Raw genomic sequence first — 14,805 nt, 5'->3', positions numbered from 1 at the left:
CAAATGTATTAGCTTTCACCGTTTTTGCATAAACACAATAATTATACATAAACTATTTATAAGTGAAATTAAGTAGATTTTAGAGTATTAAGGTGATAATATTTAGCATATAGGTGATTAAGTGATAATATTGGCTTAACATAAAAATATAATTGAATTATGCAACTTGAAGAAATTCAACCTTATGCCACAAAACTATGACCAATTGTTTCATTTTTGAGACATAAGACATAGATGTTATGAAAGGAATAGTTGTTAAAACTATGAAATAAAAAATAATGCATTACAATTCAGTGGGTTCTTTTATTCCATTGCTTAACTTTTTTAATTTACAGAAAACATGAATCCAAAGTGAAATCAGAGTTACATTTTTTATAGTAAGAAGAAAACATCACATATATCTAACGTTGGAAACAATGAACATTCATTTGTTGCTACAAGTTAAGGGAAGAAGTTAAGTAATATACTTTCCCCGAAACAATGCTAAGATAAAATGATGTTTTTCCAATCATGAAACGAGAACTGGCACATTTGTTTCCACAACATCATAATTTAATTTAAAAACGATGTCACTTTAAATCATATGCATAAAGTATATGCACACAAAATTTTAAAACTCTCTACAATACATTTTAAAATAGAAAAAATAGCTACGCATGCTTTTTTTGCATACATAAAACAGATATACAAATATATAAACCATAATATATTTGTATGTTAACTTATAATAAGGAAGAATGTGTATTAGTACTCTATAGGCCAGACTATATTATCTAAAGCTTTTAAATTAGGACCACATATATGCTACAAGGGAGAAAATTTGGCACGAGAAATGATTTGTAAAAAATTAATAATACGCTAGACTTTTATGCTTTCCTCTATAATTTCTGAAAACATCCCGGCACAAAGTTGATTTTTACACTGTTTTAAATTTTTAAACATTAGCTTTTCAACGATGCCGATTTATTTGGTGTAAAAATTCTTTAGTATATATTTAATCATCATTTAAACATATTTTTAAGTGTATTTGAAGATTCAGTGTCGGGTATGAAATTGAAGTTTTTCTGACATTTCATCAAATATTTGATCTTATGTTTTTTCATCATTGCTGAAAGCTAAAGAAGGATTCTCTTGAATATGCATGCAGTTTACAGGACAAAAAAAAAAAAAAAAAAATTAATTTATACCATTAAATTTAGAGACCAATCAAACATAATAGTGCAATGATGCCAAGGAACTGGTCTCCATTAGAAAAGTTCACATATGCAGAACATGCAAGACTATCAAATTAACGCAGCTTTATTTTCCGATATGAAGTTTTATTTAAATGATTTAACTGAAATTAAATATAAACAATATTCTTAGCTAACCAGCTGGTTGCCAGAGGTGACTAGTAAATAATTAAAAACAGAATGATGTCACTTGTGAAATTCAAAATCTTTTATATAATCCCAACATAAACACCAGAATTTCAAAAATCAAACCATTCAATAACTAGGTTTGTAGAGAAACAAAATCATTTGATAAGCAACAAGCATTTAACATTTATAGAACACCTAATGCTTTACACACTGAACTGCTACTTTGCATTACAATTACAGTATAGAAAGTGGCGGAGGGGGGGTCAAATTCTTAAAAATATTTCGTACAATTCTTTAAAAAATTTTTTAAAGAAGAGTATTGTTCAAATATTCATCAGTTCCAATTTGAACAAATGTTTCATTTTCTATATTCTTAAAATATGCCAAATACTAGAACAATAATAAAAAATGAATCCAAAAATTTGACAAATGGTTATGTTTTATTTGCACATGCAAAATTGAGATGACATATATGATAAACATATGTATACAAATAGTAAGTGATTAAAAATTGAGAATATAAACATGAGAAATTTGGCAATGATTGATCAGGAATCAATCCATTTCTGATAAAGATTCTTCTTCTAAAAAAACAAAGAAAAAAATTAAAAATGACAGCACTGTAACAAAAGCAATTTATAAAATAAAATTTAAACAATTACTGATACATTTTATGTAATAATATAAGGCAATTAAAAAGTTATTTAGATTTTTTCATCAGTAAAAAGAATCTTTATTAATAATGAAAATAGTTATGGTCTATAATTGATAACAGTCAATTAGAGCCATTTCTCTTATTATCAATTAGCTCTTCTGAAATTATTTTAAAAGCTCACTATTTCTTTAAATCCTCTAGGTTATTTTTTTTTCTTTTTGCAAATTCAGTGAACAATAAAAATGGTTAAAAAAATTATTAAAATGAAGAAAGTGGAGGGGGAAGGGAGAGGGAGGATAATAGGAGACACACAAATTGGAGCTATTCTCTGGAAAAAGCATCAAAATTTACTCACTAGTCAACAAGAGAAGGTGAAAGCCATAATTTCCCCCGAGTTTGGAAATGTTTCAACTGATTTGGTCACAGCCCAGGTTTTTTGTGCAGTATTTTCTTTATTATTATTCTATTTTATTTTCATGCCACTTTTGTTGGCAACACCTCTTCTTAAATTACAGAATTATGTATTAACTAGAGTTCTTGATGATGTTTCTGGTACAGCAAGTTTTAAATATAAACATGACTTAAATTTTTGAGTTTTCATTTTTGTTTGGTATGTTAAATATACTTTTAATTGCCTTTACAACAATCATGTGTAAACAGTCAATAAAATGGTGATCTGGATATATAAGTAACTAAAATGTCAAATGAAGATAAAAGTGAAAATAGAGTTGAACTACACAAAGCCAGTTAAAAATTTTTTAAATTGGTAAATCAGAAACTTGCTTTTCAATTGCTATTTTATCTGACAATGACAATCCTTAGGTACCAAATATTAAGCAACAAATGGCAATTACTAGATTATGAAAAGCAGTCAACCGATGCATAGATAATAGTGTAATGATTCTCTCCCCTGCCTTCTCAAATACAAGATTGCATTTGCATTTTATAGTTTATCTTTTTTTCATTTTTCTATTTCATCTACTAGTTACTTCTGCTTTTCTATATATTTGACTTCTTTTGTTAGAAATTATTCATTGAAAAAGAGAATTTTCCAGAATACAATTCAAATAATAACAAGAATTCTTGGGCTCTATTGGAGCAAGTGAATGTGCACCTTGAAACGATTTTTAAAATAGCTTCAATGATAAATTTAGCAAATGAAAAATAAAGCAAAATTTGGAAATAGCTTTTTTTTTTAAATGCTGAAAATTATTTTTTCAATCATACAAATTTAGAAGTTATTGAATGTTTCCCCCAATTTTAATATTTTTTTTAAAGATTCTTTATGCATAATTAGCAACAATACTTGTAATAAAATTCACATCATTTTCATTGCTAATACAAATATTTAAATGCATGCTTCTTTTCCAATCTTTACAACTAAGAAATATATATTCATCTTAATGTTTCATATTCGTTGGGGACATCACGATGAAGTTTAGTTTCTTTTTTTATTTCATCAATTTCTTTAAGAAATATGCAAATAAAAACCCTATAAGATGTAAAGTGCACCAAGAATTATATCCAATAAGCTGAAAGATTATGGCAGCTATTTAAATTTTTGTCAGTATGTTTTAAACTAGATATTATAAAATTGGCCACATTATTTTAGTGTGGAAATAAATTGCAGTTTTTCATGATGCATAAAAAAAGAGAAGCTAACAAAGAGCAATTAGTTGTTAGAAGATGCAAAAATTCATATGAAGTCCCTTAATGCCTTTAAGGGATATTAAAGACTCTATAAATAGGACAAAAATAAAATGATTACAATTTGAAACTTAAAAATACTTTGTTAAGGGAAACTTGAATATCAAATTACACATAACTGATGCAACAAATTTAACATAATTAATAATCTCCACAAATAAGCAGACAAAAGATGGTTCGCATGTAATAAAAAAAATATGACAAAATGATTTAAAAAAGTCCTTCCAAACATCAAGTAGGAAATAAAAGAAATAATGGGGGAACAAGAACAAAATTACTCAATGAAATCCAAAACAAGCAATTCAACCCAAATAATCTTTCATATACCTTACTTAATTTCATCTTTTACAAAAGTAGAATTTCCAAGTCATCAAATTAGCAACAAAAATAAATAACTAAGTGACCATCATAAGCTGCAATTAATCATTCTTTTGTTTTGAAGTGTAGAAATAAAGCAAAAGAATTATATTTAAAATTCAAAGCAAGGTACAGTAGAAACATTTATAAACAGCAGCTCATCTGAAATGACAAACTGATATGATAGTAAATTACCATCTATAATGGGTGACAACATTAGATATAATGCATCATAGGCAATAAATTACATTTGCCATTTTATAAATTTTGATTCAATAATATGTTATTTGGCACAAAAGGCACAATTCTATTTTAATGCTGGAATCAAAATCATTGGGATAAAAGATAAGAAAGTGAAGCTAACACCAACTACATGCTACTAAATGTTGAATGACATGGGTGTTACATCATCTGATTAACCCTTTCAGGACGAGAGGTCTCTATCCTAGATGCACATGAAAAGAATCCACCCACAGGATGGGGGTTTTGCGTCACTAAGCCTAACTTTAAAAAAAAAGCTTAAGTCCTAACATTATCATTTTTGCTACCTTTTTAGATTATTTATTCATTCACAATACAAGTACATTCTTCCTCTGATAAATAGTGTTTTCTTGCCATAATAAACCAAAACCATGGCTTTCCATAATAAAAAGAGAAATGTGCGAAATGTATCTGAAATCTACACAAAATGTAACAGAACTGACGGTAAAACTCAAAAAGGCTAGTTACATTACACAGTAATAATAACAATAAAAAGAAAATCAAAGACCATAAATTTGAATGATTCTATCAAGTGGAAAGTTACATAGCCCAGCTCTGTTTATTTACATTACTCTTATTCCCCACCTCGGCAACAGCTAATGAGTAAAATACCAAAATCAGGCTAAATATGAGCAAATTGAAGGTTAGGATATTAAAACTATATTTATTACAAAAGTAATGGACATATTGAGCCATCTAGTGGCATTTAAAAATTGATCCAGTTTAAAATACACATATGCATCACTGTCCCATGAGTTCAATTTCCAGAAATGAACGGGTGGTAAGCCTGGCCATGAGAGATGTTTGTAAGTGATGCATATATGACACACCCGTCAAGAAAGGGTTAACTCCTTTAAGGAACATTTTCATATACATAAAAAAAAGAAAAGTGCGTATGAAGGCATCTAAATATTAAACTCAAATATCTGTTAAAAGTTGAAGTTAGAAAACAGCTTAAAGAAACAATGAATATCAAATTATACATAAGAAATTCATATGAAATTAAACACATCTCTTTCAGTGAACAAGTTGGCCACTAAAGAGAATTGATGTCAAATAAATTGGAGAAAAGCTAATAAAATCTCTTTTAATGCTCTCCCCCTCCCCCCATCAACACTGGTCAACATTCTAGGATTTAGTGCAGAACATTAATAATTTAGCTTTAAAATATAAGAATAAATAAATAAATAAAAAAAATTCCCTGACAATTATTAGAAGTATATTTTACCTTTGATGTGCTCCTTCAGAGTAGCTGCAGAACTTAAAATAACTTGAAGTTCTTTGTGTCTGGTTTCAATCTTAGATTCCAGTTGTCTTTTGGACTCATCCAAAGCTTTGATCTCATCATTGAGAACTTTCAGCTTTTCTTCTGTCTCTTTTCTATCAGGTAACTGTGTAATGATCCTTGCTAAGGCATCATATTCTAAAAATACACATAAGATTTAATATAAATAAATATAGAAATGAAAGAAAACAGATATAATATTTCTTCTCACATTTCTTCAATCTTCTGTTTTTATAAATTAAAAAAAAAAAAAACATTTTTCTATTGCACATGGGTAATAATGTGTACACAAACATGACAGGGTCCAAGATTTTCTCAGTAATATAAATTTTTATACTATATTACTAAGCTTTATATCAATTTTTTAAAAAAAAAAACTTCATTGATATTAAAAAATGCCACTAATTTAAAAAAAGAGAAAGAATGTTCTTTTATAATTATTTAAATTGATCCATATTTTGTTTATTTGCTTATGAATTGGGGTTTAAACTAGCCATATTCTTTTTATATATTGTAATCATATATTTAAACTACCACTCATAATGATCAGTTACATTTTGTATTATTTTTTTAAAATTATTACTAACTCTTGAAAAAAATCAGTTTTCTAAAGTTTAAAAAAATTATTTAGAATAGTCTAAAAATTTTTTTTGACAAACTACAGCTTTTAAATTCACTTCACATGTTTTCTCTTTTAATTAAAAATAAGTTTGGAAATAATAGATTTTGAGAGGAGATTTGGTATAATGTTGACGAGATTTTTATTCTCTTGCAAACATGTTTATATCATGTAGCTCTCAACAGATGAATTAATATGTGATAACCTTAATCTGTGTTACAAATCATTCTAAATAAAAACTTCAACAGTTGCTCACAAATATTGAAAAATAAAAAGCTAAACATTGACAATGTGCATCTAATATAGAGAAATGTGGCTACTTTGAGCATTTATTAATCAAATTAAGACTAAAAATTGCAAAAAAACAAAAAACAAAACAAAACAAGTAGTTAATTGGTTTTGTTGATGAAACATGAAGGTATTTTATGCCCACTGCACCTATCATTAGTGAGTGTACTGGCATAACAGTGATATTTAGTGACCCATTATTTTTAGCAAATATGGCAAATGTCACAATGATTTCATTACTGTACAATACGCATGCATACAAAAAAAAAAAAGCAATGTAAAAATATCTCACTTTTTAAAAAAGCTTTGGACATGTTAGCTATAAATTGAGATGCTTATTTTGTAGAAGCTATATGGCATATTAAGTATTTGCATACTATTTATTTAATTAAGATTATTTATTTTAAAATAATTTTTTTTTCATTAAAATTATAATCATTTAATTAAAATTACTTAAATGTTGTTTATCAATTATGCATTATTCATTAAAACTACTAAATATTAAAAATAACTGCTTACTGCCACTTTTTGACTAGTTTTTCTTAATTTCAAATTTTGGAAACATAGAACTTTTATAGCGACTTTATTGAGTTGAATTAACCAAGCTCCACTATATATGTCAATGCACAAATCTGCTACTATTAGGAAATTTTAACTCGTATTCATCAAGCAAACCATATTTTAAATAAGATAATAAAAGATTAGCAATTGCATTCGATTGTTAATGGTTACATTTTATCCAATTAGTGACAATGAAATGTTTTTATTAGTAAGTTCAAATCATTTTTAACCTTTAAATTTTCACTTTAAATTTGAAGTATAATTAATAACTAATTTGGCAACTAAACTTAAAAAAAAAAAAAAAGGCAAAACATAGAGATCTTATATTATAAATTGAAGATGCACGAATGAAACAGTTTATTTAGTTATGAAATATTTATGATTACATCGATCCATCAAATATAAAAAAAATCTCTACAAATAGAACTTTTTAAAAAGAAATTTGGATTTTTATCAGAAAATCTTTTGATATAAAGAAAATCTATAAATGGTATTGTTAATAGGTAGTATATATAATATTCAATATTGATTTTAAATTGTGGCACTGAATTTGAATAATTTTTATAAATAAGCAAGAACTTAATTGTGATTAATTACCCAGCCGATCAAGATAAATTTAAAATTGCTTCCATCAAAATGAATTCAATGATTTAATGATTATTTAATTGTAAAACAATTTTAAAAATAAATAATGTAAGCATCACAAACTGCCCGACATGATTTCAATTTATTCCTAAGAATTCTGAAGAAAATTTCATCTTTTTGAAATAAAAATGAATCTAAAATTGAAATGGTTTTGATAAAAGATTATATTATCAATGATATTAAAGATTACTTTGTTCTAAGATAGGTAAAAATGTATTTTTTAAAAATATGAATAGAATTTTTTAAAAATATTGTAAAACAAAGTAGCAAATTAGAAATATATTTGCACACTTTTTTCAAAGCAAATTTCTTTTTAATTTAATTTGTAAAGCATTTTAAATGCAAAATATTAACTATGCACTGTTGCTTTTAATAAGACAATGAATGGAAAATTTGAAATATAAATTTATGTATATAAAAATTGCTATACTTCCCAAGAATCAACAACCACAATAAATATAAATTTACAAAAGTATGAATGAATGTAGAATGGAGAAATAAAGGAAACAGAGACAATATAATGTAAATAGTTTCTACATACTTTGTTTCTGTTCACGTATCTTCTTAGCTTTTTTCAGTTCTTCTTTCTTTTTCAAAATTGTTTCCTGCATCTCAGCAATATTTTTTTCTGTAAAATAAATTTATGCTAAATGTACAATGGTTAAAAATACTTGATTCATGCAAATATTATATTGGTTCGAGTATTTCTTAAATAAAAACATGATAGTAGAAGCATGAGGTTAAATAATGATAAGGAGTGGATAAATTTTTAAAGGAATAATATACATCATATATACTCAAAAAGCTATTTTATATATAATCAAATAATTTAATTATAAATACCACAGCTTCAGTTTAAATATGTATCATAATTTACTACAAAAAATATGCTTCATGATCCTTAATTTTAAAAATAAGATAAAACTTTTTTTTTTTTTTTGAAGTAAAAAGAAAAGTATTTTAAAATTCTATTGGAAAATATTAGTATAAAATAGAAGAAAAAGTTAACGAATAAAATTTAAAGTTCTGCCAAGTCTGAAGATGTAATTGGTTTTGAATGCTTAAAAATTTGAAGTATTAATAGAATTTATAAATAAGAATGATTCCAGATGAAAACAGTATAGATAAATGTATGAACGGACTGGCACAGATAACCTAGCCATTAAGTCTGAAAGAGAGCAGATACAGGCTAGTCAGACTTATATTCAATAAAACTAATTTTGAAACAAAAATTTTAAGCTGCAGTCACATGGCAATGATGGCAAAAAAGATGTCTGCCCCCTCAATCCGAAAATTTATTATAAAAGCAGAATGCAGTAGATATTTAATTGATATAATTAATAATACATATTATAAAGCATTAATATTATATATATATATGTGATATTTTAAAATTTAATTTAAACTTAATTAATACAACACAAGTTCTAAAATTGCTGAAGTCAACTTGTTCTGACACTTTGAGTGATGGGATACAAAACTGTCCAGTCAAGCACATTCTTTTAAAAGATATTTAAATTCCCCTACCAAAATTGACATGTGAAAAGAAATCCTTATCATATGAAGAAGATAATTTTTTAAGCAGTCATGGCTGACAAACAGAGAGACACTTTCGAATGTTGCTTTACTTTTATTTCATATCGGGAGGCATAATTTATGTACAAACAGCAATGACGGACTAGCGTCTGTTTACCAGTGATACAAAAACTAAAGAGCGTGAAAGAGACAGAGAATATTTTTCCCAGTGTTAAAATACTATGAGATTCTGATAAGGATTTCTTTACATATATCAATTTAGACAAGTGGAATTTAGGCATCTTTTTAAAAAAATTCGCTTGGCCGACAATTTTTTTTTTCTTTCACTCGGAGTATGGGAATCACGACTAAAGCATTTTTACAGAGCTTTCTGTTGCATTAATTAAATAGAAAAAGTGGAACGGGATCAGAAATTAAGATAATATTTTAGAATGAAGTTAATATGGGCTAAATTAAGCCAAAAAAATTAGGAATTTAATTAAGTATAAATTAAATTTTAACATATCATTACATACATACATACATACATATAATATATATATATATTTAAAAACTTTTTAAAAATTATACAAATGTTTAAATTTATACCTAGATGTTATTTTTGATTTAATCTTTAGATTATAGCTAGGTGAATTCTAAAATTTCTAATTAAAATAGGAATTTCAGTGGGGAAAAAAAGGCATTCGTCTCCTTTTCATTGCAATTTTTGAAAAAAATATGAATACACTGCAATACCTACTATTGCTTATCCTTATTAATAACAGCACTATTCATCACATAATAATGAAATACAACAGTAGAGAAATATGTGTTTGGTAAAAAGAGATTCAACAAATTAATATAGAGAGGAATAATATTCTATTGACTTTTTTTGTTAACACACATTATTGCAGTCTTGAACAAAAAGAAAATTTTTTGAACAGTATAATACTAATATTTATAAAGAAAAGAGTCCAAAATATATTATTAAGTGATAATTTTGTTTTTTAAATAACCAAGAGCATATTGTAATAAAGTGCAAGGGAGAAAAAAATTAGATATCATCAATCAAAATTTAACTCTAAGTGAGAGTTCAGGCATTTGAAATTTGGCAACAGCATAGTCTGTAACCTTATGATGATGCATCAATAACACAGACCACTGTAAATTTATAATTTTTCACTTGAAAATATAGTGAAGACCAACCAAAAGGATCGCATCCAATAAAGTATTTTGTCCTCAGTTAAAAGTTAAATGCCAGCTAGATAAAGAAATCCAAAATTTCCATAATTGTTGTGCTCACAGAACAATGAATGAAATTCTCAAAACTTTATGAATAGTTATACAAAATTTAGGGAGAAAACACTTGTCTAAAATGTAATTAATATCAGTGATAAAGATATATGTCACTGCATAGATATATATGTAATGATATTTTAAAATCTAACTTGAAATTTAATGAACTTTCTACTTTTTATGTTAATTTAGTTCATATTAATTTCATTCTAAAATGTTCTTATATTTCCTTATCTAATTCCCAGTTTTTTTTAATTAATTAATTTAACACATGCTCCAGAAAACTGAAGATTAGCATTTTTTCACACTCCGAGAGAAGAGATTAAAAATCTCTAATGCTTATGACCTTCTTTTTATGATATCTAAGTAAGTCTACACATGTCAAAGAAATCCCTATCAGAATCTCTCAGTAAAATGACTGAAGAGAAAAATTTCTGCCACTTTGCTCTTAGATCTCAATGTAACCAGTCTATTTATTGTCGCTGCTCTCTGTACATAATATGTCACTCATGGTGAAATAAATCAAATAAAAATTAGGAATACATGATTGCATCATTTTTTTTGTCACAATGCCAGCCTCATGTATAAAATATTACAAAATTAAAGCTGTTCTTTTTCAGTGATCACTAGAGTAAATATATATTTGTACTTTAATATGAATATTATAACATTTTTTTGCACTTAATCTAGTTTTTTTTAAAAAGGGATGCTACAGTTGCTGACAGGTTCGATTTAACTGGGTTACATATAATTTTAATCAAATAACAAAATATTGACTAGAATGCTGAAATATTATGGCTATTTCAAAAACTGCAGTTGCAAAATTAAGATATGTTCAAATACTGGCATTCTATTATAGTAAGCAAGAAAGTGATTAGTTGGCAAATAATTTAAAAAATAAAATTTTCAATGAACTGGCTATTATGAGAGGGGAAAAAATGAGTTTTTTTTTTTTTTTTTTGTTCTGCAATGCATATTAATGTAGGAAAATAAAGAGTATGCTTTTCAAAATAAGAAGGACTTGTTTTAAATTGAACATTGAAAAGTATATTGTGAAAATAAGTTCTGATAGTGAAAAAAATTCTTAAGTAACATATAGTTCAAATAACATTATCATGCAATATTCCATGATATTTTTCCTCAAGCTAATTCACCCAAATATATAATTTTAAAACAACACAAAGATATTTTATTAAAAGAAAATTTTAAGTATGGAAACTTTAAAGCTAATTTAACTTAAAAAAAGTATGGTAAAATAACGTTACTTTCTGAAAATATTAAAAAAATAAATAAAATACTCACCTATTTCAGATTCCAGTTTCTCATAGTTTTCAATTTCCCGCTTATTTGCAAGTTGTGCCTGATGTGATTTACTCATTAACAATTCACAATTATCTAATGAACTCAACAAACTTTCATAACCTGCAACACTAAAGTATTTTTTAAACTAGGATCTTTATAACAGTTAAATGTATATAATATTATTGTTAAGAGTCATTACGAAGTATTATTAATGACCGTAGTCAAAACAAGGGAAAATGTATTAATAAGGAGATAAATAAAAGAGAAAGTGAGAAAAATTTAAACAGATGATGCAATTATATTAAAAGAAAATAATCTTTATTTCCATTAGATACTAATCTGAAATTGTTTTTTGTTATATAGCTCAAATTAGTAAATAAAATGATATTTTGGTACAGAAAAAAAAAATATTTAATATTAAATTTTTTCCCCCAAGATTGTCAATTCACATGGTATTATAACAACTTCACTTTTGTAGTAACTCTAAAAACTTCATTTTAGTAGTGATAATTTGCCAACTATAGATACAAATTATCAATTTCATAATGGTTAAAACATTTGGTATATTTTGAATTTTTTTGCCATTCTGTCTTTACAGACTGTTTTTGCAGCATCATATTTTTCACACCTTTTCTTTGAATTATCTACTCAGAATCCTCTAAAAGCCTGCAATATGACTTATCATGCTTATATAGCTGAAGCCAGTCCTAATTTGTATATAGTTTACAAAAATTCTTTGAAAAGAAAAGAGCCCCCCCCCAAAAAAAAGTGATTTAGTTTAACAAAGATTTAATTGCTAATAAATATGTATACCCTAAGTGCTAAGAGAAAATAGTTTTGAGTGAAAGGAATTAAAGTTTGAAATGAGTTTACAGAAAAAAAAAAAAAAAAAAAAAAAAAAATTGTCATTACATTAAGAGGTCTGTACAAAAGGGAAGCTGATTTTCAAAGAGCAAGCTTAATATGAATGAAATATTGAATCTGGCATATTTGTGGGTGAAACAGACCATGAGTGATTGAGTTTTGGATCTATATGTATCTGTGGTTACAAGAAAAGTTTTGTCACGAGACATGTTTTGATAACATTATCGGTAAAAGTCTCCATTACCATGACAAATACAAATGTGGAGATTGATGAAAGTAAGTACGTCAGAGGTAAAAGAATTGATGGAAAAAGGTTGTTTGGAGATACTGAAAGAAGGTTTAGAAGATGTTTTTTTTCTGTATGACTAAAGACTGAACAGCAGAGACAATCAAGTTAATGCAACAACTTGTTGAGCCTGGGATTGTCATACTTTCAGATTGCTGAAGTTAGTATCAGTCATTGGCAGAGCAAGGCAATATGTGCTATATCATCAACCTTTCAATGAACTTCAAAGATCCTATCATGGTTGCATATACCAACAAATTGAGGGATCCTGGTCCTCAATAAAATCTTTTAAATAAGTTTGATAAAAGCATTTTGTAACAATCAAAGAAGCAAATTTCTGCCTCCTTGATTGCGACAAAAATTGAATTTCTTATATTTGATGCTAGTTGTAGTCCATTTTCCCACTAACAGAATTGTACAATTATTTTATATTCTTTAAGAATGGTAGTTTCATTGTTATTCTCCTTTCTAAGTAATTTTCTCCAACATATTCGACAGTTATAAGGCTCAGAGGCAATATTAATCGGTTAATTTCAAACTTTTTAATGTACCATTAAAAAAGTTCATTGTTTTGCTTATAGATCAAACACACAATTATCATATTTTTAAATTTATAAATAAAAATGAAATCATTCACAGACTTTATATATGTTATAAAAATAAAATGTAATCGAAATGGACCAGTTTATTAAAACATAAATACAACAGAAAGTTTATAAATCTTCATTTCAGAAGAATATTAATTTTCTTGTAATATTTACTGTTAATTTCATAGTAAAGTGAAATTAACAGTAAGTAATAGCACAAAACACAATGTCATTTTTATTTCAGCAATATTTCATAAATATATGTTAATTGATGACTGCAGATATAAATGTGCTGATTTCCTTTACGATTTATATATGCATATTTAATTAATAATACTATAAATTAGATTTTATTATGCTGAATCTACAGAAATTAACAATTAATAAAGATTTTATACTAATAAAATGAGTTATAGATGAATGTTAGCAACTTTCATAATTTGAAACAAAATAGTTAATAAAATTATAGATTTAAAAGCACACTGAATAAATTTTGAATTTTTTTTTTGAAACTCATCAAGTGGTTAGTTATATTTATCTAAAAGGAAAGTATGTCAAAGAAAAGCTAATTGTTACCAGTTATAACTTCAAAATCATTTATGTATTAAAAAAAAAAGCTTACATTTGTTCATCTGAATCATTCTTTCCATCACACCAAGTGAAAAAACTTCGTAACAGTAAAGTGAGTCGTCTTTCGTCTCCCATTCCGTCACCGTCCATCAACAACTTACGACGGAAAACTTCATCTAAACAATATGATCATTAGAACAGGAAATACTTCAATACAAATTATAATAATAAAATAATATAAATCTATTACCATCACTAATTTGAATGGGATCTTGCGACGGTCCAGCCATCTGAGTAAAAATAAACGAAACCAATTCCAAATTGATTAATTGGATATACTAGTTAAGTATACTCTAGTAACTAACGCGTTACAGAAAGAAAAAAAAGAACAACAATGTTGCCGGTAGTATTGTTGCCAAAGTCTTCCTCAATCATACATAATGTTCAACGTTTAACTGATGATAAATACGAATGATTTACACAGAATCTTACAGGATAACTTTAAAAGACATAATATTTTAAAACAAAACTTTTAAAATATTTTTAATTGCTGTTATTTTATGGTAGGTTAATTTGAAATATGCAGTTTTACATAAATCAATAGAAACCGGATTAAAATTCAAGCAATCAATCACACGCGTTGTGC

General features: G+C 26.4%; 1 protein-coding gene across 1 annotated transcript; it reads right to left on the bottom strand.

Moving 5' to 3' along the window:
• Positions 1-1,782: 1,782 nt before the first annotated feature.
• On the bottom strand, positions 1,783-14,561 carry LOC129966957 (THO complex subunit 7 homolog). The gene is made up of 6 exons (XM_056081577.1): positions 14,410-14,561; positions 14,212-14,335; positions 11,853-11,980; positions 8,281-8,367; positions 5,570-5,764; positions 1,783-1,945 (listed from the first exon to the last, which is right to left on the bottom strand). Exons 1-6 carry the CDS (start codon positions 14,447-14,449, stop codon positions 1,917-1,919), a joined length of 603 nt encoding a protein of 200 aa, XP_055937552.1. The 5' UTR covers positions 14,450-14,561; the 3' UTR covers positions 1,783-1,916.
• Positions 14,562-14,805: the final 244 nt, after the last annotated feature.

This window comes from Argiope bruennichi, chromosome 4, assembly GCF_947563725.1.
Source record: "Argiope bruennichi chromosome 4, qqArgBrue1.1, whole genome shotgun sequence".
Classification (NCBI taxonomy): domain Eukaryota; kingdom Metazoa; phylum Arthropoda; class Arachnida; order Araneae; family Araneidae; genus Argiope; species Argiope bruennichi.
The sequence above is the reverse complement of the archived record's forward strand: the minus strand, read 5'-3'. Positions and strand labels throughout refer to the sequence as shown.